Source organism: Hyperoodon ampullatus (assembly GCF_949752795.1).
Source record: "Hyperoodon ampullatus genome assembly, chromosome: 8".
NCBI lineage: Eukaryota > Metazoa > Chordata > Mammalia > Artiodactyla > Ziphiidae > Hyperoodon > Hyperoodon ampullatus.
In genome coordinates, this window is record NC_136921.1 from 3,030,766 (window position 1) to 3,056,101 (window position 25,336).

The window sequence follows — 25,336 nt, forward strand, 5'->3', positions numbered from 1 at the left end:
GGGACCAGGAGAGGAAGCGATGAAGGCGCCGGCGCCCCGCAGCTCGGGCCCTCCTCCTGCGGCTCCAGCCCAGGACCGCTGACCGCCTCCGGTCGCCAGGTGCTGTAGCACGTACACGACTTCTCAGTCAGTGTATGTACCGTAGTAGACGTCTCAGTCAATAACCATGCCACGGGCTTTGTCACCCCTTACAGTTGAACTAGCTGCAAAACCCTAAGCTCCTGCCTTCCATCCACTCCGTCCCAGGAAACTTGTTCAGACCTCATCGGGGTCTCCTAGTTACTGTCCTGCCATTTCCTTTACAGTCAGGTTTCTTGAGAATAGTCTCTATTCTTACTTTCTTCATTTCCTCGCCTGCTTGCTCGTCACAAAATTTCACCATTTTCCATTTCCCACCATTCTACTGAAAACTTCTGGCAGTCTCTGGCAAAGACCTAGTTGCCAGGTAGACCCTTCATTTCCATCTTACCTAAGTGTTACAGCATCTGACACTGTCAATAACTTCTTGCTTCTCCATCTAGCTTTCTTGCTTCGTCTTCAACCATTCCTTCTCAAGTTCGAGACAGGACTTTTCTCCTCAGCCCACCCTGTAAATATCACCATGTCCCACGTCTTCCTCGGACCTGTTATCTCTAAACTATGACCTGTATGATCTCCGTGGCTTCACCTACTGCGTCACTGACTCCAAAAAGGACCTCCAGCCCAGTCCTCTCTGGAGCTGTAGTCGTGTTGGTCCAAATGCCCAGGTTGTCACCTCTCAGACATCCCACAGGTCCTTCAAGCTCAGCTCAAACCTGAACTCGGCTTTCCTGCAAAGCCTGCCCTTTCTTTCATGTTCTGGAACCCTGAGAGCAGCATGGCCATCATCAGCCACTCAGGGCAGAAACCGGACATTCAGGGAGACACCCAATTTTCCTTCAGTCCCACCCTGTGAGCGGCATCCAGGAAGTGTCAGTTCTACATCTTTAATGGGTGGAATGAAGGAATGAATGAATGAGTTTGCATCTTATACTTTATCCCTTCTCAGTTCATGTCCATATCACTCACCTGGAGAATGACAGTGGTCATTAAGTCTCTACATCTAGTATTACCTCCTGAACTTAAGTCCTTCAAAAGCCCAGCACTCCGCAGATTAGCAGGTAGTAGTCCCACAACTCCCGTGGGTCGGCTCGGAACTTCATAGCTCCACCCCTGTGCCCCGCTCCTGTCCCATCCCCCTGCCAGGTGTTTGTCTTGCTGCACTGCTGGCTCACTGCTTACCTTCAAGGTTGGCTCAGATGTCACCTGTGGGAAGCATTTCCTGGTCCCCTTGGTTTTATGTAGCTTCCAAGGTTTCTCTCTTGCGTTTCCATGATGGTACATTTCAAACAATGTGTATTTATCCATTCCACAATGTTTCTTGCATGCCTCCTCTTTGTCTGTCAGGCGTTATTCAAGTTGCTGGAGATAAAGTTTCTTCTCAAGCTTATACTGTAGTGAGGGAAAGGGACAAGAAATACGTGCTGTGGCAGACGGTGTTTACGTGCCAAGAAGAAAAATCAGTCAGGTCAAGGGGACAGAGAGTGATGGTGTGGAAGCAGGGTGCAGATTGATGATAGAGGTGACTGTAGGTTTTGTCTGAGCAGAAAACAGATGATATGGGGGAACAAGCAAGCCGCTGTCCTGGGAAGGGGTGGTCCAGGCAGAGGAAATAAGTGCAAAGGGCTGGAGGCAAGACGACGCAGGGCCTGTTCAAGGGACTGTGCTGCTGGGTCCCTGAGTCTCTTAAAAAATACTCATGTTTTCTGTACTTATTGACATGCACCAGGTACCAAGGGACAGTATGTCAAGCGCTCTATTCATGTGACCTTATCAGTTCCTTACATGTCACAGTAACCCTCTAAGGCAGGCATTACTATTCTTAATTTCACAAACGAGGAAACAGAGGCTCAGATAGGTCAAGTAACCTTTTCTTAAACTAGATTTTTGTTGTAAGAGGAATACACACTCCCAGGAAAAGTCGGCCGTCACCGAAGGCCTGCAGTGGAAGGTCCAAGGTCTTCCCTCTTATTCTGCACCTTCATCCCTCTCTCCAGGAGTCTCCAGGTTTAACAATTTCCTGGGTGTCTTTTACAAGGCTTTCCATGAATCCAGAAGCATATAATGGGATAGGATAAATGTCTTTCTCTTCTTATGCAGATGGGCCCATTTGTGCATACCATTCTGCAGTTTTTTTTAACCCAACAATAGAATCGTTTATTCAACAGTGTAAACTGTGCATCTGCTGTGTGCCGGGCACTGTCCTAGGCGCTGGGGACATGGCTGAGGAGGAAGAAGCCCCTCCTTCACGGGACCTCCTGGCCCACCGCACCCATACACGCAGACCCTCCTCGTGCATCTTAACCCTGCAGGTGTCCTCCCCCTCCAAGGTTTTGCTAAGATCAATATTCAGCGAACAACCTGGGTACTTTGTAACATACCATATAAATTTCTGGAATTAAAATGGCTGGGCAAATGGTAAGTCATTGAAAAGTGTAAATCTTGTCAGATTGCTGCCCTGAAAAACTGTCTCGATTTACACTCCCATCTTCAGCAGATAACGGTGGCGGTTTTCCACACTCTTGTTCACAGCGGGCATTCCTAGTTCCTTGATTTACTACTGTTAAAACTTCTTTTAAGGGAAGGAGATGAAATTGGGGGGTTGCCTCTCAGCATCTTTTGAGATAATCACGTGTTTTCTTGTGTGTGTCCTCTGGCCTATCCACATGAGGTATTTTGTGATTGGGATTCACCGAGAATGAGCAATGCTTGTGTTTTTGTTATGAGCCCCGATGGCCATGGTGGGATCAAGGCCCTGCTGAACTTGGTTTGTATATAATTTTGTGTAGGATGTTTTAGACTAGATTTTATTTGTTAGAGCAGTTTTAGGTTCACAGAAACATGGAGCAGAAGATACAGATGTTTCCATATAGTCCCTGTCCCCACACGTGCATGACCTCCCCCATCATCAACATCCCTTGTCAGATGCTGTGACACGTCACTGTCACCCAAAGTTTACAGTTTACACTAGGGTTCACTCTCAGTGTTTGTGGTACATACTATGGATTTGGACAAACGTATAACATGTAGCCACCATTGTCATTCACGCAGAGTAGTTTCACTGCCTTCAAAACCCTCTGTGCTCCCCCAGCATCCCTCCTTCCCAACCCCCGACAATCACTCATCTTTTCCAGTCTCCGTACTTTTGCCTTTTCCGGAATGTTGTGCAGGACTTTTTTTTTTTTTTTGCAGTACGCGGGCCTCTCACTGTTGTGGCCTCTCCCGTTGCGGAGCACAGGCTCAGCGGCCATGGCTCACGGGCCCAGCCGCTCCGCGGCATGTGGGATCTTCCCGGACCGGGGCACGAAGCCGCGTCCCCTGCATTGGCAGGCCGATTCCCAACCACTGCGCCACCAGGGAAGCCCCATGTCTCTTTTTGAATTATGGTTTTCTCAGGGTATATGCCCAGTAGTGGGATTGCTGGGTCATATGGTAGTTCTAGTTTTAGTTTTTTAAGGAACCTCCATACTGTTCTCCATAGTGGCTGTATCAATTTACATTCCTACTAATAGTGCAGGAGGGTTCCCTTTTCACCACACCCTTTCCAGCATTTATTGTTTCTAGATTTTTTGATAATGGCCATTCTCACTGGTGTGAGGTGATACCTCACTGTAGTTTTGATTTGCATTTCTCTAATAATTACTGACGTTGAGCGTCTTTTCCTGTGCCTCCTGCCCATCTGTACGTCTTCCTCGGTGAAATGTCTATTTAGGTCTTCTGCCCATTTCTTAACTGGATTGTTTGTTTTTTTTGATATTGAGCTCCATGGGCTGTTTGTATATTTTGGAGATTTATCCTTTGTCTGTTGTTTCCTTGCAAATATTTTCTCCCTGAACGTTTTTTAAAAACACTTCCATTTTAGAGAGCATCACAATGAGATATCAAATTTTCAAGGTCACACCTTCTGTTTAAATTTTTTTAATATTTGAAACCTTTTTGAGGGTTGCAAATATTTGATTCTGTTGTATTATTGTGGGAAAATATGCATGAAAAATAAAGACACTTCTTTGGAATAAATGAGCCAGTCACAGTGAATTTACTTGCTATTACAATAGTTAAAAAAAGAAAAAGATTTAGAAGAATCTTTGGCCATCATGTGAAATAGATTCTCTAAAATGGATTCTCTAAAAGCTACCCTTGTCCTTTGTTGGGTCTGTGTTGAATTACAGTCATTTTTATTTTATCACAAAGTAGCAGCCACAATGGAGAACTATTAAAATGTATTTCAAAATGGCATCTTCGGGCTTCCCTGGTGGCGCAGTGGTTGAGAGTCGCCTGCCGATGCAGGGGACGTGGGTTCGTGCCCCAGTCTGGGAGGATCCCACATGCCGCGGAGCAGCTGGGCCCGTGAGCCATAGCTGCTGAGCCTGCGCGTCTGGAGCCTGTGCTCTGCAATGGGAGAGGCCACAGCGGTGAGAAGCCCGCGTACCACCAAAAAAAAAAAAAAAAGGCATCTTCTTACTTTTCCTCACACTCATGGTCACTAGTTTCTGAAGTTTCTAATATTTCTCTTTATTTTCCAACTAAAAATCTTTAGCTCTGAATTTGATGGTAGCTCTGTTCTAATAATGTCAGTGTTAAGGGACTCTTATTTTTAGTAGCTGGAATACTGTTTTTCTAGTCAAACTTGCAATTGTCCCCTATAATTTTGATCCATTTCTGCACATATTTTTCTTCCTTTCCTGAATATTGCACCACTTGGCTTTGTAGTTACCACATTTGTCTAAAACAATTTAGTATACATTTAAAATATATTTATTAATGAATTATTTAATTATAACAAATATAATATTTAATTTACATTAACTTAATATGAATTATAATAGTTAACAAGTAGGCATACATAAAGTTTTGCATCAAAAATAGAGAAATCAATTGCTGTTTGGAATGTAAAATTGTATACTCACTGTGGAAAAGAGTTTGATGGTTTTTCAAAGTTACACGTAGAACTACTTTATGACCTAGCAATTCCACTCCTAGGCAAAAACCCAAAAGAAGTGAAAACAAGGACTCAAACCGATTGTTGTACATCAATGTTCATAGCAGTGTCAGTCACGATAGCGAAAAGGTGGAAACAACTCAAGTGTCCTTCAACAGGTGAATGTTTAAACAAAATGTGGTATATTTATACAATAGAATATTATTTAGCCAAAAAAAAAAAAGGAATGAAGTTCTAATACAGGCTACAACATGGATGAATCTCGAGAACATTTTGCTAGATGAAATAAGCCAAACACAAAAGAACAAATAGTGTATGATTCCACTTATATGAGGTACCTACAAGAGGCAAATTCATAAAAACAGTAGAATTGGGGTTACCAGAGGTGGGGGGAAGGTAGGGATAAGGAGATGTCATTTAATGAGTACAGAGTTTCTGCTTGGGATAGTGAAAAAGTTCTGGAAATAGATAATAATGATGGTTGCCTGACATTGTTAAAGTATTAAAAGCCACTGAATTGTACACTTAAAAATGGGTAAAATCAGAAATTCCCTGGTAGTCCAGTGGTTAGGACTCCACGCTTCCACTGCAGGGGGCACAGGTTCAATCCCTGGTCGGGGAACTAAGATACTGCATGCCATGTGGCATGGCCAAAAAAAAAGAGAGAGGAAAAATGGCTAAAATGCTACATTTTCTGTTATGTATATTTTACTACAATAAAAAAAATCAACTAAAGAGAGTATCGACTAAGCTGAACATAAATGTAGCCTATGACCCAATAATTCCATCTCTGGGTATATCCCAATGGAAATGGGTACCAATGTTCACCAAAAGACTCATACAGGAATGTTCATAGCAGCACTATTTGCAATAGCCCTAGACTGGCTACAGCTCAGCTTTTCATCAACATGAGGATGCACAAGTAAGTGGTGGTACATCCAGATGAAGAAGTATTATACCGCAATGAACAGGACTGACTAAGCAACAATGCAGATGACTAAGCAACAATGCAGATGAATCCCACCAACAAAATGCTGGGCGAGAGAAGTCAGAGGTGGAGGAACACAGACTGTGTGATGCCATTTACATAGAGTCCAAACCCGGGCAAGACAAATCTGTGGCATAGTGCTAATCTTGGGGCGTGATGACTGGAAGGGGCTTCTGGGGTGCATGAAATGTTCTGTTTTTTGATCTTGGCCCTGGTTAATGGGCATATTTACTTTGTGAAAATTCATCAAGCTGTACACTTATGATTTGTGCTTTTAAGTATGGTTTTACTTCAATAAAAAAAAAAAAGCTTACTTAAAAAAACCCACAGAAATCAATTACTACAAATAGCAGAAAATTATGTACCCAGTGGAGATAAAGTAGTAAAGACCTTTTTATGTAAATAGTAAATAATGCTGAACTATTTCTCACAGTCTTAAGTGAATAGAGTATGAAAGTTTCCTGGTAAGTTTATTTTTCTGGTTAAAAAATTTCAGAAAATGTTTGATCAAGTCTCATTTAGGGAAGTCAAATTATATTCATAAATAAAATTTGTATTGCTCACCTAAATGCCCGAGATGGGGGTCTTCCAATTGGATGACTTAAAGCCAGGAGGGCAATGGACTGAGTCATATTTTCAAAGAGCTCTCTCCTTTTCTGGAAAATCAGGAGAGCAAGGAATCTACCAGAGAGAAGGCAGTCTCATTTGTCTAGGAAAGAAATACCAGGGCTTGGTGTGCCATCATGGTCACAGAAATGGGATGTTGAAGAGTTCTGGAAGTAGGACAGGCAAGACCTACCACCTGAATTGGACGTCAGGGTGAAGGAAGGTAGGAATCAAGGGTGACACCTAGGTTTTGGCAGGAGCCACTGGGTGGATGGTGAGTTGAGAAAGACTGGGGAGAACAGGTTTGGGGGGAGAGGGCAGGAGTTGTATTTGGCATATGTTTAATCTGAGATGCCTGTTAGTCATCCAGGTGGGGATGATGAGGAGACAGGTGGAGATGTATGCATGCAGAGTTCCGAGAAGAGGTCAGGGCAAGAGTCATGCATGAATGTGTCATCAGAATATGGTGTCTTTAAAGCCAAAGAACTAATAAGGATGACTTTGGAAGAGAGTAAACTGAAGACAAAAGAGGGTCTAAGGACTATGCCCTGGGCACACCAACATTTAAATAAAAAGAAGCCAAAAAATTGAATCTGAAAAAAGGGGCTCAGAGTGGGCTCGCATTTCCCTCTAATGTGAAGCAGGTGGGATTGCAAGGCCTCTGGGGCTCTTTCTGCCCTGATAATGTCTGGGTCTATAATTCTGTGAGACAGCTACAGATTGCAGACAGAGGGTGGAGGCAGGGGAGGGCGCAACCGTCCACCACCTTTCAGGAACATGGAGATTTTTCTAACGGTAAAAATGTCTATGGCTCCTCCATTGAGATTGGCTCACCCTCTTGGCATTTAGGACCCTTGCGAAGTGACCCCAAGTTAACTGTCCCACCCACCAACCCAAGTCCTCTCTATCCCTTACGGAGGCCTAGCAGCACCACACCCATGCCTTCCTGCTCTGCCCTCTGCCCACAGTGAATCTCTCATTTTGGTATCTGAACGTCACACCCAACTTTCAAGGAAGATTTTCCACTCTGGCTAGTGCATATAGGAATTATTCCTGGCCCTGTGTGAGCTGCAAGAATTAGGGTCCCTCTTCCTTCCTGATTGTTCTTTCCTCAGCCTTAGGGAGATTTCTCACCCACATGCTAATGGGTTCTCACCTGAAGTGCCAGGGGCATCCTCTGCAGCCTATCAAAAGGCAATATCACCTTCCTCACAAGTTGAGAGACCTACCTGTTTGGTCCCACACAGGCAAGCGGTGGTCTCAGTTCTCTGCTCCTTTCTTTTTTTTTTTTTTTTTTTTGCGGTACTTGGGCCTCTCACTATTGTGGCCTCTCCCGATGCGGAGCACAGGCTCCGGCCGCGCAGGCTCAGCGGCCATGGCTCACGGGCCTAAACGCTCAGCGGCACGTGGGATCTTCCTGGACCGGGGCACGAACCCCTGTCCCCTGCATCGGAAGGCGGACTCTCAACCACTGCGCCACCAGGGAAGCCCCTCTGCCCCTTTCTTAAAGGACACGTTTCACAATAAAAATAGCACCGCCAATTAATTTTGCACAGTGTGAGAGATTTTCTGACATTTACTCCAATTTCCCCAAACCAGTGTTGCTATAAAGTTCATTTCCCCATTGCCACGGAAAATAGAACAGTTATTTGTCATTTTCTTCCTTTTTCAGTCCTTTCTCACAGTGCACAAAACATGCCTGAATGACAGGTTGTTCAATCATTATTGCTGCAGTTTACAGACCCCAAAACTTAGCAGTTTATGACAACCCCTTCATTTGTGCTTGGCCTGGCACTTCTTGCTTCAGACCCTTCCCTTGGTTGCAGTTGAAACTTCCAACATTTTTCCTGGAAATCTTCTCTTTTTTACTATTGTGGTACTGTTGTACATCCCAGTTGTTGATTCATCTATATTTTTATTTTTATATTCTTTCTAACATATTTGTTAGTTTCCTAGTCTAATTTTATTCTTTACTTTGTTATTGTTCTTTTTTTGTTTGTTTGTTTTTGCTACCCCACGCGGCTTGGGGGATCTTGCTTCACGAGCGGGGGGCTCAGGCAAAACTCCTGCGGTGGGAGCTCCAAGTCCAAACCACTGGACTAACAGAGAACCTCAGACCCCATGGAATATCCTTTGGAGTGAGGTCTCATGGAGGTCCTCATCTCAGCACCAAGACCCAGCTCTACCAAACAGCCTACAAACTGCAGTGTTGGAAGCTTCAGGCCAAACAACCAGTAAGACAGGAACGCAGTCCCACTCATAAAAAAAATGTAAAAATGAGACAACAACAAAAAATATGTCACAGTTGAAGGAGCAAGGTAAAAACCTACGAGAACAAATAAGTGAAGAGGAAATAAGCAATCTACCTGAAAAAGTAATGACAGTAAAGATGATCCAGAATCTCAGAAATAGAATGGAGGCATGGATTGAGAAAATACAAGAAATGTATAACAAAGATCTAGAAGAATTCGGGGCTTTCCCAGTGGCACAGTGGTTAAGAATCCACCTGCCAATGCAGGAGACATGGGTTCGAGTCCTGGTCCAGCAAGATCCCACATGCCGTGGAGCAACTAAGCCTGTGCACCACAACCACTGAGCCTGTGCTCTAGAGCCTGCGAGCCACAACTACTGAGCCTGCATGCCACAACTACTGAAGCCTGTGCACCTACAGCCCATGCTCCGTAACAAGAGAAGCCACCGCAATGAGAAGCCTGCACACCACAATGAAGAGTAGCCCCCACTTGCCGCAACTAGAGAAACCTCGCGTGCAGCAACAAAGATCCAAAGCAGCCCAAAATAAATAAATAAATAAATTTATAGAAGAACTAAAGAACAAACAAACAGAGATGAGTAACACAATAACTGAAGTGAAAATACACTAGAAGCAATCAATAACAGAATAACTGAGGCAGAAGAATGAATAAGTGAGCTGGAAGACAAAATGGTGGAAATAACTGCTGAGGAGCAGAACAAAGAAAAAAGAATGAAAAGAAGACAATCTCAGAGACCTCTGGGACAACACTAAATGCACCAATATTCAAATTATAGGGGTCCCAGAAGAAGAAGAGAAAAAGAAAGGGTCTGAGGAAATATTTGAAGAGATTATAGTCGAAAACTTCCCTAACATGGGAAAGGAAATAGTCACCCAAGTCCAGGAAGCACAAAGAGTCCCATACAAGATAAACCCTAGGAAAAACACAGAAAGACACATATAAATCAAACATAACAAAAATTAAATTCAAAGAAAAAAATGTAAAAACCATCAAGGGAAAAACAAAAAATAACATACAAAGGAATCCCCATAAGATTATCAGCTGATTTTTCAGCAGAAACACTGCAGGCCAGAAGGGAGTGGCAGGATATGCTTAAAGTGATGAAAAAGAAAAACCTACAACCAAGATTACTCTACCCAGCAAGGATCTCATTCAGATTCAATGGAAAAATCAAAAGCTTTGGGCCTCCCTGGTGGCGCAGTGGTTGAGAGTCCGCCTGCCGATGCAGGGGATACGGGTTCGTGCCCCGGTCTGGGAGGATCCCATATGCCGCGGAGCGGCTGGGCCCGTGAGCCATGGCTGCTGAGCCTGCGCATCCGGAGCCTGTGCTCCGCAACGGGAGAGGCCACAACAGTGAGAGGCCCGCATACCACAAAAAAAAAAAAAAAAAAAAAAAAAAAAAAAAAAAAAAAATCAAAAGCTTTTCAGACAAGCAAAAGCTAAGCAAATTCAGCACCACCAAACCAGCTTTACAACAAATGCTAAAGAAACCTCTCTAAGTGGGAAACACAAGAGAAGAAAAAGACCCACAAAAACAAACCCAAAACAATTAAGAAAATGGTAATAGGAACATACATATCGACAATAACCTTGAATGTAAATGGATTAAATGCTCCAACCAAAAGACACAGACTGGCTGAATGGATACAAAAACAAGACCCATATATATGCTGTCTACAAGAGACCCACTTCAGACCTAGGGACACATGCAGACTGAAAGTGAAAGGATGGAAAAAGATATTCCATGCAAATGGGAATCAAAAGAAAGCTGGAGTAGCAATACTCGTATCAGACAAAATAGACTTTAAAATAAAGACTGTTACAAGAGATAAGGAGGGACACTACATAATGATCAAAGGATCAATCCAAGAAGAAGATATAACAATTATAAATGTTTATGCACCCAACATAGGAGCACCTCAATACATAAGGCAAATGCTAACAACCATGAAAGGAGAAATTGACAGTAACACAATAATAGTAGGGGACTGTAACACCACACTTACACCATGGACAGATCATCCAACCAGAAAATAAATAAGGAAACACAAGCTTTAAATGACACAATAGACCAGATAGATTTAATTGATATTTATAGACCAAAAAGTGGCAGGGTACACTTTCTTCTCAAGTGCACACAGAACATTCTCCAGGGTAGATCACATCTTGGGTCACAAATCAAGCCATGGAAAATTTAAGAAAATTGAAATCATATCAAGCATGTTTTCTGACCACAACATTGTGAGATTGGGAATCAGTTACAGCAAAAAAATTGTAAAAACCACAAATACGTGGAGGCTAAACAGTGCGCTACTAAATAACCAAGAGATCACTGAAGAAATCAGAGAAGAAATTTAAAAACGCACAGAAACAAATGACAGCGAAAACACGATGACCCAAAACCTATGGGATGCAGCAAAAGCAGTTCTAAGAGGGAAGTTTATAGCAATTCAATCTCACCTCAAGAAACAAGAAAAATCAAATAAACAATCTAACCCTACACTTAAAACAACTAGAGAAAGAAGAACAAAGAAAACCCAAAGTCAGTAGAAGGAAAGAAATCATAAAGATCAGAGCAGAAATAAATGGAATACAAATGAAGAAAACAGTAGCAAAGATCAATAAAACTAAAAACTGGTTCTTTGAGAAGGTAAACAAAATTGATAAACCCTTAGCCAGATGCACCAAGAAAAAAAGGGAGAGGATGAAAATCAATAAAATTAGAAAGGAAAAAGGAGAAATCACAACTGACACGGCAGAAATACAAAGGATTATAAGAGACTACTACAAACAGCTATATGCCAAAAAAATGGACAACCATGACGAAATGGACAAATTCTTGGAAAGGTACAATTTTCCACAACTGAACCAGGAAGAATTAGAAAATATAAACAGACCTATCACAAGCAATGAAATTGAAACCGTAATTAAAAATCTTCCAACAAACAAAAGTACAGGACCAGAGGGCTTCACAGGCGAATTCTATCAAACATTTAGAGAAGAGCTAACACTGATGCTTCTGAAACTCTTCCAAAAAATTGCAGAGGGAGAAACACTACCAAATTCATTCTATGAAGCCACCATCACCCTGATATCAAAACCAGAATAAGATATCACAAAAAAGAGAAAATTATAGACCAATATCACTGATGAACATAGATGCAAAAACCCTGAACAAAATACTAGCAAACAGAATCCAACAGCACATTAAAAGGATCATACACCGTGATCAAGTGGGATTTATCCCAGGGATGCAAGTATTCTTCAATATAAGCAAATCAATCAATGTGATACAGAACATTAACAAATTAAGGAATAGAAACCATATGATCATCTCAATAGATGCAGAAAAAGCTTTTGACAAAATTCAACACCCATTTATGATAAAAACTCTCCAGAAAATGGGCATAGAGGGAACCTACCTCAACATCATAAAAGCCATATATGACAAACCCACAGCAAGCACCATACTCAATGGTGAAAACCTAAAAGCATTTCCACTAAGATCAGGAAAAAGACAAGGATGTCCACTCTCACAACTCTTATTCAACATAGTTTTGGAAGTTCCAGCCACGGCAATCAGAGAAGGAAAAGAAATAAAAGGAATACAAATTGGAAAAGAGGAAGTAAAGCTGTTGCTCTTTGCAGATGAGATGATACTATACATAGAAAATCCTAAAGATGCTACCAGAAAACTACTAGAACTAATCAATAAATTTGGCAACGTTGCAGAATACAAAATTAATGCACAGAAATCTCTGGCATTCCTATACACCAACAATGAAAAATCAGAAATTAAGGAAACACTCCCATTTACCACTGCAACAAAAAGAATTAAATGTCTAGGAATAAACCTGCCTAAGGAGGCGAAAGACTTGCACTCAGAAAACTATAAAACACTAATGAAAGAAATCAAAGATGACATAAACAGATGGAGAAATATACCATGTTCTTGGATTGGAAGAATCAACACAGTTAAAATGACTATACTACCCAAAGCAATCTACAGATTCAATGCAATCCCTATGAAACTACCAGTAACATTCTTCACAGAATTAGAACAAAAAATTTTACAATTCGTATGGAAACACAGAAGACCCCGAATAGCCAAAGCAATCTTGAGAAAGAAAAATGGAGTTGGAGGAATCAGGCTCCCTGACTTCAAACTATACCACAAAGCTAATCAAGACAGTATGGTACTGGCACAAAAACAGAAATACAGATCAGTGGTATGGGATAGAAAGCCCAGAGATAAACCCATGCACATATGGGCACCTAATTTACAACAAAGGAGGCAAGAACATAAAATGGAGAAAAGACAGCCTCTTCAATAAGTGGTGCTGGGAAAACAGGACAGCTACATGTAAAAGAATGAAATTAGAACACTACCCTACACCATACACAAAAATAAACTCCAAATGGATTAAAGACTTAAATGTAAGATGAGACACTATAAAACTCTTAGAGGAAAACATAGGAAAAAACACCCTTTGACATAAACCACAGCAAGATCTTTTTTGACCCACCTCCTAGAGTAACGGAAATAAAAACAAAAATAAAATGGGACATAATTAAACTTAAAAGCTTTTGCACAGCAAAGGAAACCATAAACAAGATAAAAAGACAACCCTCAGAATGGGAGAAAGTATTTGCAAATGAAACAACAAAGGATTAATCTCCAAAATATACAAACAGCCCATGGAGCTCAATATCAAAAAAACAAACAATCCAGTTAAAAAATGGGTGGAAGACCTAAACAGACATTTCACCGAGGAAGACGTACAGATGGCTAAGAGGCACAGGAAAAGATGCTCAACATCACTAATTATTAGAGAAATGCAAATCAAAACCACAGTGAGGTATCACCTCACACCAGTGAGAATGGCCATTATCAAAAAAATCTAGAAACGGGCTTCCCTGGTGGCGCAGTGGTTGAGAATCTGCCTGCCAATGCAGGGGACACGGGTTCGAGCCCTGGTCTGGGAAGATCCCACATGCCGCGGAGCAACTGGGCCCGTGAGCCACAACTACTGAGCCTGCGCATCTGGAGCCTGTGCTCCGCAACGGGAGAGGCCACAACAGTGAGAGGCCTGCGCACAGCAATGAAGAGTGGACCCCGCTCGCCACAACTAGAGAAAGCCCTCGCACAGAAACGAAGACCCAACACAGCCAAAAATAAATAAATAAATTAATTTAAATAAATAAATAAAATCTAGAAACAATAAATGCTGGAAAGGGTGTGGAGAAAAGGGAACCCTCTTGCACTATTAGTGGGAATGTAAATTGATACAGCCACTATGGAGAACAGTATGGAGGTTCCTTAAAAAACTAAAAATAGAACTACCATATGACCCAGCAATCCCACTACTGGGCATATGCCCTGAGAAAACCATAATTCAAAAAGAGACATGTACCACAATATTCATTGCAGCACTATTTCCAATAGCCAGGACATGGAAGCAACCTAAATGTCCACCGACAGATGAATGGATAAAGAAGGTGTGGCACATATATACAATGGAATATTACTCAGCCATAAAAAGAAATGAAACTGAGTTATTTGTAGTGAGGTGGATGGACCTAGAGACTCTCATACAGAGTGAAGTAAGTCAGAAAGAGAAAAACAAATACCATATGCTAACACATATATATGGAATCTAAAAAAAAGTGGCACTGATGAAACTAGTGGCAGGGCAGGAATAAAGATGTAGACATAGAGAATGCACTTGAGGACACGGGGTGGGAGGGGGAAGCTGGGACGAAGTGAGAGTAGCATGGACATATATACACTACCAAATGTAAAATAGTTAGCTAGTGGGAAGAAGCAGCATAGCACAGGGAGATCAGCTCGGTGCTTTGCGATGACCTAGAGGGGTGGGATAGGGAGGGTGGGAGGGAGACGCAAGGGGGAGGGGATAAGGGGACATATGTGTGCATATGGCTGATTCACTTTGGTGTACAACAGAAACTAACAGTACTGTGGAGCAATTATACTCCAATAAAGATATATTTTAAAAAAATATATATATATATATAACAGAATCACTTTGCTATAGACATGAAACTAACACAATATAGTCAATCAACTATACTTTCATTTTAAAAAAGAAACCTTATTTTATTTTGCTTGTGCTTTTGTGGGTCAGGATTTCATAAAGGGCTTAGCTGTGCAGTCCTTGCTTGGGGTCTCTCATGAGGTTGTAATCAGCTGTTGGCTGGGGTTCAGAACCCTAGTCTGAGTGTTCCCCTGGAATGGATGTCCAAGATGACTCATTTGACTTGGCTGGCAGTCACTGCTGGCTGTTGGCTGGCAGCTCAGCAGGGTTGTGGAATACAGTGCCTACGTGAGGCTTTTCCATCACGGCAGCCTCAGAGTCATTGGACTTCTTACTTGGTGACTGACTTCCTCGAGAGCAAGCATCTCCAGAGAACCAGGCAGGAGCTGCGTGGGCTTTTATGACCTAGTCTTGGAGATAATATAATGGCACATCTTCCACTCTCTATTCGTCCAAGTAGTCACAGCTCACCCAGGTTGAAGGGGAGGAGACTCAGAACCTACTTGTTGATGGGGGGAGTGGCAAGGGCCCACTTAGAAGAGCACAGGGGATGGGATACATTGTTGCAGCAAACTTTGGAAAATACCGTCTGCCACTCAGGCAGCTGATAATGTCCTAGGACATCCGGTACCTTCCTTATCTCTAGACAGTTTAAGCTCTCAAAATCAGAAATCTATGACCTTTTTCTAAGAGCACAACAGTGAACTTAGTCTGGGCAGTCCTGAGCAAGCACACAGGAGGCAACACTCTTGGCTCCAAACTTCCTGACGTTCCTGAGGTAGGAAGGCTTGTGTCATGAACTTGGAGCATCAAGAATGGACATATTCATCCATTCACTCATTCATCCATTCGTTCATTCATTCTCCATCATTCACCTAGCCAGTGTATGTGAGCATCTACTGCGTGCCAGGTGCAGTAACATGCAAAACCAAACACAGTTCCTGACCTCCTACAGCTTACATTTTGTTAGGAGATCCAGTCGTTAATGACATAATCACATAAATAACTGTAAAATGGCAACTATGACAAAAGCCATAAAGGAGAGGTGTAAAGGGGGATTGTACTTAGGTCACTCAAGAATGGTTTTCCTGAGGAATCGATGACTGAAATCTGAGGAACAGATGAAATTTTCCTCGAGTGGAGGACCTAGAAGAACATCCCAAGCCAAAGGACCCACATGAGAAAATGTGCTGGGACCAGAGAGAGAAAAACTAGGGCAGGGATTGAGAAAAGGCCTCAAGGAGAAGCCCGAAAGGAGGCCATGATTCGGTGACACAGACTTGGTGGGCGCAGGGGTCAGGGGGTGGATTCAAAAGGCAGTCAGGGATAAAACTGATAGGATTTGGTGATGGAGGGTGTATTTGTTATCTATTGTTGCATAACAAATTACCACGATTGAGCAGCTTAAAACCACATCCATCTGTTATGGTACAGTTTCCATGGGTCAGGAGTCCAGGCACCATAGAGTCCTCTGCAAGGCTGCAGTCAAGGTGTGGGCCTGGACAGGAGTCTCATCTGAGGCTCGACTAGGAAGGACCAGCTTCCAAGCTCACAAGTTGTTGCAGCACCCGTTTCCTTGTGTGCTCCTGGATTGAAGCCCTCCGCTTCCGTCAGCTGGAATCCACCCTCAGGTCCTCGCTGTGGCCCTCTCCATTCTGCAGCTCACAGCATGGTGTCTTGCTTCTTCAAAGTCAGCAAGAGAGAGTCTCTTAGTGTTGCTGAAACTTGGCCTCTGTACACCGGCACCGGATTAAATCTCGGAGACAGAGTTTTGGGTGAAATAGAAAGAAAGCGCTTTATTGCTTTGCCAGGCAAAGGGGGCCACAGCGGGCTACTTCCCTCAAGACTGTGTGTCCCTCCCTGGAGGGGGTAGTGAGGAGTCTTACAGAGTTCAAGGAACAGGGCGTGGTCAGCTCATGGACATTCTTCTGATTGGTTGGTGGTGAGGTTATTGGGAATCAGCATCATCAACCTTCTGGTTCCAACTGGTTTGGGGTCTACGTGCTTGTGGGCAGCATACAGTTAACTTCTTCCACTTGGTGTGGGTTTCAGTATCTGCAAAACAGCTCAAGGGATGTGGCTCAGAATATTATCTAGAGTCCTTGAGGAAGAACTAAAGGTCCTTGACTTTGTTTAATGACTAAAGTATTATTATTTTGTCTTGTTTGACTGTTTTCCTTTCTTTCTGCATTTTCTCACTTCTCTGATTAAATTTATTCTTTGACTAAAGTTTTTCTACGGACAAAAGGCAGGTGGAGGACATGGGTGGGAGTCTACTCTGAGAAGTCCTCATAGGATCCTGCTGGGTCACACTAGCAGGATGGGTGTCACTAACCTGTGTGAAGGAATTACATCCACGTAATCACATACCTCCTGACACGTTTGTTGTACTCTATTGACCAGAGCAAGTCACACCAGCCACGTTCAAAAGATGGTGACCACACAAGAGCTGAATACTAGGAGACGGAGATTGTGGAAGCCACCTTGGCGGCTATCTTCCCAAGAGGGATTCTGGGGTAGGGACACAGGGAGGTGTCAATCCTGGAAGGAGAAATCAAAGGGGATACGGTGAGGAGTCGAGAAAATGATTTTGGTTGGGACATGTTGAGTTTGAGGTACTTTTGAGACATCCAAGAGATATCACATGAGTGATATTTGAACATGTGGATCTGGAGCTGGTAGGAAACATAAATTAACGAACCACGTTTAGATGAGTGGTAATTCAAGCCAAGTGGGGATGAGATTTACCGAAGGAGGGAGTGTGGGATGAGGAGGACCCAGGATCAGGTCTTAAAGAATTCCATTAGTTAATCGCTGGGCAGAAGACGTGGGCCTGCAAAGCAGACAGAGAACAGGCGTCAAACCAGGAGAGCGATGTGTTCCACAAACCAAAGGGAAAGAGACATTGACCGTGTCATACCGCTGGGATTCATGTATGGTGATGACTAAAAACATCACCTCCATTTAGCCACAGAGTGAGAAATGACTGGTGAGCTTAGCAGGAACAGTTATGGGGAAGTGATGAGGTGAAGCTAGGTTGGGGTGGGCTGAGAAGTGGATGAGAGGTGAGCAAATGGGACTGTATTGCTACTTTAGAGCATTTCTGCAGGGATGAGGCAGTTCATCTGTTAAAGGGAGAGCAGAGAGCAGTGAGGGTTTCAAATAGTGGTGAGTGAGCAGGCAAGCAGATGAGAGGCATGAAGGCCTGCTGGGCCCAACAATGTCCTCAGCCAGAGATCACCAGAAACACACCTGCAGTCGCCGGAATTGGGTTATTACTCATCCCAGCCAGGGAGACTATTACCACAGGAAACCTCAGTAAAGGGACGTGCAGAGGACTTACAACATTTGGGTCTGTGTTAGTTGATTTGGGGAAACATTTAAGGAAGCAGGGCTTTGCTCTGGATTGGATTATGCCAGGAAAAGGAGGCAATTCCTTGACTGGTGTCTTAATAAATCGTATCTTAAAGGCAGGAAGACTAGAGAAAGCCTAAACTTGTAATTGGTAAAGAAGCAGCTGTCACTCTTATTGGCCAAGACAGAAAGATGTTTGGTCACTTTTGTGGCTTGGCCAACGCTCGTCTTTTCGTCTGTGTTCAGACATGAAGAGAGGGGCCTCGTTTTTGGCTTGATCGGTCATCAGAGCCTGATGTCGACGTTTTATGAACCTGTGTATATTCAACAGAACACCGAGGCCCAGCTGTGTGCCAGGCCAGCTTCCTGACGTCACTGCTCTCTGGAACCTGCCACGGACGCTCCCTTTCCACTCCCCCCATGTGCCCAGATGGCGGCAGTCGAGACATGCCTCCTCTCCACCCTGCATCTTAAGGGGCCACTCTATGAGGCTTCGGCTTCTCAATCGCAAATTGGCCAGGGATGCAGGCCCACCGTGGTGATGTGAGGATGAAGGGATGGAACCGATGTGAAAACCCCATAAAGCTTTCCGGGTCACCAGGGCTCACTACAGCTGCCCTCGAGCTCAGACATGTCTGTCTGGAAGGGCCTTCTTGGAATCGGACGTCCGTGCCTAGGGAGAGCAGGAGGGGCCCGGGAACGGCGTCCGAGAGAAACATGACACCGTCCGCGGCACTTCAGCCCTGCCGGCCCAGGTATCCGCTCGCACAGCCGGCGGAGAGTAGACCTGTGCGCGTGCGCGCCGCCGCCCCGCACCCCTCCACTCCCATGCCCGCGCGCAGGCCTTTGGGGCGGCCGGGCCACGCCGCGCGCCGATTGGTGGCGTTCCGGGCCCGCCTTCGGGTGATTGATGGCTCCCCGGCCGCCACCGCCCAGCTGCCGCCGCCGCCTCCGTCTCCGCCTCGGCCGCAGGGTGTGGAGCCCGCCGCCGCTCGCGGGCTGCGCGTCTGCCGCTGCCGCCGCCGCCGCCGCCGCCTCCCAGCCTCCGCGATGGACCTGTTCGGGGACCTGCCGGAGCCCGAGCGCTCGCCGCGCCCGGCTGCGGGTAAGCGGGTGGCCGCCCGGACTGTGAGGAGAAGGAGGGCGGGCGGGCGGCGGCCTGGAGGCCGCGGCGTCTGAGGCGGCGGCGGGGACGCGGGAGGGCGAGTGCGGCCTGCACCGGCGCGGGGAGCTCGCGGTCTCCGCCATGTTCGCTGCGCAGGAGGAGGGGACCGCGGCTCGGGGACCTTTGTGTGCGGCCCACACGTGTGGCCGCCGCGGCCCGCGCACAACCACCGCCGTCCCCTCACGGGAGCCGCGCGCCGGGTCCGCCGGCCTGCGTTCGAGCAGCTCGCCGTGTGGGCCGCGTCGATCCGGGCGCGCTCCCAGTTCTGCGTTTTCTTCGGCTTTGTTTTTCGTCTCTACCCCGGAGATGGAAGTGATCTCCGACTCAGTCCTTGTCGTTGTGAGGCCCAGAGGATTCGTTCTCTCTGCTCCTCTCGTCGGATCTAACGATTCCTGGTAGTTTTTGTTCTTTCCGGGGCCCCGGGAAGTGCCCGCTCCCCTGCCGGCCCCCGACCTCGGCCGCTGTGCCAGGTCCTTCCTGGAGGCTGGGGTTGCAGCTGCACACACGGCGGCAGCGCGGGGACCGCAAGGTTGGTCCTGTGTGCCCAGCGGGTGACGGCCACGCCAGGTTGAGGTTGGCAAGACGTGTGAATGTTTTCACGGGCTAGGTACGCAGCTGGGTGCTGTGGTTTAGGGCCTTCTTGACGAGCCCAGCTTGGTGGCAGGAAACATGGAAAACTCTAAAAACGCATTCAGACTCCAGGCTCACCTCAGCGCCGGGGCTCAGTCGGGAAGCCGGCGGGGGGCGGGGGGCCGCGTCTGCGGCGGGGGATCCGCGGGCGATTTGGGACCGCCCGGCGCGGGTCTGGAGAGCCCGGTTCGGGGACTCCCGTTGTAGTAGGGGAAGGGGAAGGGGAAGGTGACGGATGCCCTGCCTTTGCTTCCCAGGAGCCTCATTCTGCACGCAAGTGATTAAAATTGAACATGGCTGAGGTTAATGCCTGTGGGAAACGCCGAGTGTCCAGAGGAGCGACGTTTGTAGTCCGTGGACAGAGAGCGGGGAAGGAGGTGGTGCTGGCATCTGGCCTCTTCTCGGAAGCTGGGGAGACTTGGGATTTGCGGAGACTCTAGGCAAGGGAACGGTGTGCTCTTTGGGGAACGTTTCGTTCTCTAGTTGGCCTGGGCGTACCAGCGTGGAGGGCTGCTGTGACATGGGGCCCTAAAAAAAAGGCCCCCAGAGAAGGGGTTGTTGTGCCCTCCATGGGGCCTGGATTCTGGCTTGTCACACATGGACCACCAGGCTGGCCAGTCTTTGTCGGGCCATTATTCCCAGTAACGGTGCCGTGCCTTTTCCCTACCGGACATTCGTTTTGTGGATTGTTTCTTAGATTTGTTTTCTAGATTGTTCTAGGTATGGGTGAAAACTCTGGCTTGTGTATGCACTCTTCCTTACTCTGTTGATGGAGTATAACCTCTATCTGAATATGTTTGGGGCAGCGTTTGGATTCGCAGATGTGCCTGTGGGCCTGTCATTTTCTTGAATCGCAAAGGGACCCTTGAAATGATACAAAACTTGACAACTCTTATAGGTTGGTGCTTGGGAGGGCGTATCCAGCCCTGTCTGAGATGACAGGGTGGCAGGGGTGCTGCGTGAAGTTTAAACGCCCCCTTCCCTGAAGCGTGGATTCGTGAACTGCTCCCTGCCTGTGGGGAGGGCACTGACACTGTCACAGGTCCTGCTTGGCTGAGTGTATGTTTTTAAATAGCCTTAAAAACAAAGAAGGCATGCTTTCTGAATTTCTAGATGACAGAAAGCCGAGAGGGATAAGTACTAAAGTGAGTGACAGAATCGGGAAACAAAGTTATCTTGACAGGCATTTAGTTCAAACCAACAAGATGAGTCTTAACAGGTTAAAAAAATCATTTGAACAAGAACAGAATCTGATTTCACAGTTTTGTGGAAATGCTTTGATTTTTGAAAACTTAATTCAAAACGTCATACTTTTTGTTTCCGAAAAATTGATCATATTGGTTGACAAAATTGAACGTAGAGAGAATGAAAGGAAAATAAAGTTGGTTTCATGAAGTGGATGGAGAGATGAGGCTAAATCGCACCATCATGACCCTCACAAAGGATGTGCAGGTGCCACCAATTTCTGAGCTAATTCAGGGAACAATAAAAGACCTAGACACTTTCGCAGTCCCCAAAAAAGAGTTGTTCCAGACATGATATCAGACTGTGTGGTTTCTGATCCCAACTCTGCTCTTGCTGTCTTCTGTGGCTGTTCCTGCTTCTGGGAAAGATGAGTGTTGCCTCCTCCTGTTAGCCCACAGGTTAGAAAGGGCGCTGTGTGTACAGTATTTAGCACAGGTAGAGCACGAGGTCTGCGCTTAGTAGATGCTAGTGCCTAGTAGATGCTACTCTATGAGTTAACTTTCACAGCCATTCAAAAGGGGAAAAAAATGCACTCTTCAGTGGATTTTGTGAAAACACTAAGTGTCCAAAGGGAGGAAGTATCACACTCCTCAGATCACATCAAGTGTATTTTATTTAGTTCTTTGATTTTTGTTTTAAACGTTACATCTAATGTTCCTACCCCAAGCCTCTTAATTTTTATGGTCTGAAGAAAAATGTGGAAAGAACGCATTAAATGTTTTCAGATTTTGTGCTAAATTAGGAGTTTTCATCCCAACCCCTAACATGTTTTGACTGCTGAGTGAAATCAGGTTTTTTATATACAGTATACATAGCTTACCTAAAAAAGGAAGTATGTTTGTTATTATCAGATAGAACTGGAATTTCTCTGGTACATCATACTCATAAAAGTGCTTACTTGATGTCTTTAAAGACTGACAGCTTATATTTGGCAGTCCAAACAAGTTAAAGGAGTCCTGGTTTAAAGTTGTTTGGGCAGTAACCTGGTTTCAGTTTTATAGGGTGGTTCTTTCACTACACCAGTACACTTTAAAGCTGACGGTCAGCTGTCAGGGACTAAATAAATATTTGCTTGGCAGGCCACCTTCAAAATATTTCCTTTTAGAAAATTGGAGATCTGAATATAAAATAAAGGCTAAGGTATTAGAAAAAACTTGGACTGATTGTAAAACTTCAGGGTTAATAAGAAAAAACTCAAGTCATAAAAATCAGAATGGATTTAGCTATGTAAAAATAAAAAGTTTCTGCAGGCAAAATAGCACAAAGGCAAAAGACAGACTGAGAGAAAGTAGTTGTGGTACACATTACTAAAGGTTACTATCCCTAGTAAGGGAAAGGCGCAGATAAATTAATAAGAAAAAGAGATGACCCGTTAGAAAAATGGTCATAGGATGTGTCCTGACAGTTTATAGAGGAAGAAATGCAAATGACCCATCAACCAGATGCTCAGCTTCCTCCGTCACTGGAAAGGAATAGCAAATCACTGATGTGCCATATTTTTCACCCATCAGATTTAAAAATTGGCAAGATGGTAATGAGGATGTAGAGAAATGGATATTCTCATAAAGTGTGTGGGGGGTGAAAGTTACCACAACTTTTTTTGGAACAAATTTTGGCATTTGTCAGATTTATTTATTTACCCTTTGACCAGCAGTTAGCAGATAAAATAAGGATATAAGCCTAGGGTTGTTTATTGTGGCATTATTTGTCATGTAAATAAACCAGAATCATGCTGCTTGCCCATCAGTAAGAGAACCAGACCAAGTGAGTGGCAGTGCTTCCCATAGAGAATAGTGTGCGGCTGTTGAAATGAATCATTAGACCCAGTGTGATGGCTTACATGAATAATGATATATGTAGAGTGCTGTGTATAGTATACTTCTACCTTTTAAAAATTAAAATGCACATACACAAGTTCATGAGCATAAAGGAAAGTGGAAAATATACAATAAACTGTTACAGTGGTGGGGAGGCGGGGCCTTTTTCTAATACATCCTTGGTATTTGGAAAACATGTACAGTGGTCCCTCAGTATCTGTGGGGGATTGGTTCCAGGATCCCTTTCGGATACCAAAATCCGAGGATGCTCAAGTCCCTTATATATCAATAAAATGGCCTAGTACAATGGCCCTCAGTATCCACAGGTTCCACATCCTCGGATGAGGAGGTCAACTGTGTCACATTTGTAGTTGAAAAGAAAATCCAGGTATAAGAAGCAATTTAGGCAAAATATTTAAAAGCTTGTTGTTGCTTTACTGTACGTAGCAACTTATAGCTAATATGAATATAATCAGCCCAAGAGTGTTTTTCTCAGCATAGTATGTAACTTTCAGTAGACTTAGCTTCAGAATGTAGGTAACTTAAAACAACAACAACCTAGATAAGATTAACTGTAGTGAAAAACTTGTTTTCTGTCTTGTTTCTTTCTTTATGAGAGTTCTTATATTTAGAACTCAGGGGCCTCTTCCAAAGTTTAGTGTCAAGGTCACACTTGGTCCAATGATTGCAGCCCCAAATACTTTGAATTACTATTTATCCAAAACAGAATGTAAGGTTCTGGCTAACCAGAAGTTCCCTTTATAGCCTCTGTGACCTACAGATAGTTGTTAAAGAACCCAGATGCAAGCTGTTCTAACTCTGACCCTTTTGATGTTGCAAAAAGGTGTTCCAGAGATCTTACAGAGCCTCGGGATTCTCTTTGTGGGGTTGTTTAAGGGTTAAATGAGATGATCCTTGTGAAGTTCCTAGAACAGTGTGGGGTGGGGGCAGTGTAGCACCTCACCAAGAACATGGGCTGGGAAAGCAGGCTGCCTGGGTTTGGATCTCCACTCCTGACTGGCTCTCTCTTGGACAGTTATTTAAACCTAAGTGCCTCAGTTTCCTTATCAGTAAGTTACAATAATAATAGTACCCACCTCATAAGGTTATTGTAAGGATTAAATCCGTTAAAATATGTAGAGCACGAGAATAGTTCCTGACGGGCAGCGAATGTTAATTATCATTTATATAAGTTGTGGCCAACAAAAATATGAGATGATCTCATTGTGTTTAATTGAAATACCACTCACAGTATTCCAGAGTGACAGAGGAGAGGAGAGACTCATTCAGTTCAGCATGGGAAGATAAGCCCTTCTCTGGGGCTGGTGGTAGGTTTGGGGAACTGACTTAGACTGAGTTGTCGCCAAAGGAGAGAGGCCAGGCTAGTGCTAAGCTGGAAAGTCTATTATGAGGAATGCTTGCCAGGACCGAAAATGTATTAATACCTGCGTAAAAGAGGACTTTGCCCCATTGGACATTGGATTTGGAAAGACCTGATTTAGATGGGTAGTTTAATTCAAAACTTAAAATCGGACCCTGCGTAAGGGGAAGGGTTGATTGTCTTCAGGTTGGCCTCCTCCCTGTAATGTCCCCCTCTGCCAAGATGCCTGGTGCCCTGGCCCCGCTGAATCCAGTGTGATTGTTCTGGGTCATCCTATTCGGTTTTGAGTCTGTTGGAATGGGCATGTTGATGCTTAGACCAATACAGTGTGAGTTTCCCTTGGAAGTGGCTCGCTAGAATATTAGCAATTCTTGTAGGAGGATTAATACAGTGAGTAAATGGTTATCCTAAATGCCTTTTAGTGTCCTCCTAATGCTGTTTTTTGGATACTTCCCACAGAGTCTTTATGTCACTTGTGAGAAAAATGAAAGTATTTGTAATTACTTAATATCTTTAGGGTAATCCTAAGGGATAAAAATGTAATTTATGGAGTAGACATTTCCCATTTGCATTAGGGGTATAAAGCAGAAGAGTTACTTTTTGTTAAATTAGGAATTACCAGATATTTAATGTGCTTCTGACCTAAAGACTCCTGAAGAAATTTCCTTTCTTGGAGTTTATAAATTTTAATTAAAATTTTTACTTTTTTAAAAAAGTAAAATTGATACCCAGCTCATTTCTAGGCAGAAAGACAATATGGATGAAACTTTTGGAGCATACACATTGAATTGGTTTTTTATTTTT

General features: G+C 44.3%; 1 protein-coding gene across 1 annotated transcript in view; it reads left to right on the forward strand.

The window, feature by feature from the left end:
- Positions 1–19,329: 19,329 nt before the first annotated feature.
- The window catches only part of ILKAP (ILK associated serine/threonine phosphatase), a 28,789-nt gene continuing 22,782 nt past the window's right edge, over positions 19,330–25,336 (forward strand). The window contains exon 1 of the mRNA XM_079710335.1: positions 19,330–19,399. Within this exon, the coding sequence (XP_079566461.1) occupies positions 19,345–19,399 (55 nt within the window). The 5' untranslated portion in view covers positions 19,330–19,344. The remainder of the gene's footprint in view (positions 19,400–25,336) is intronic.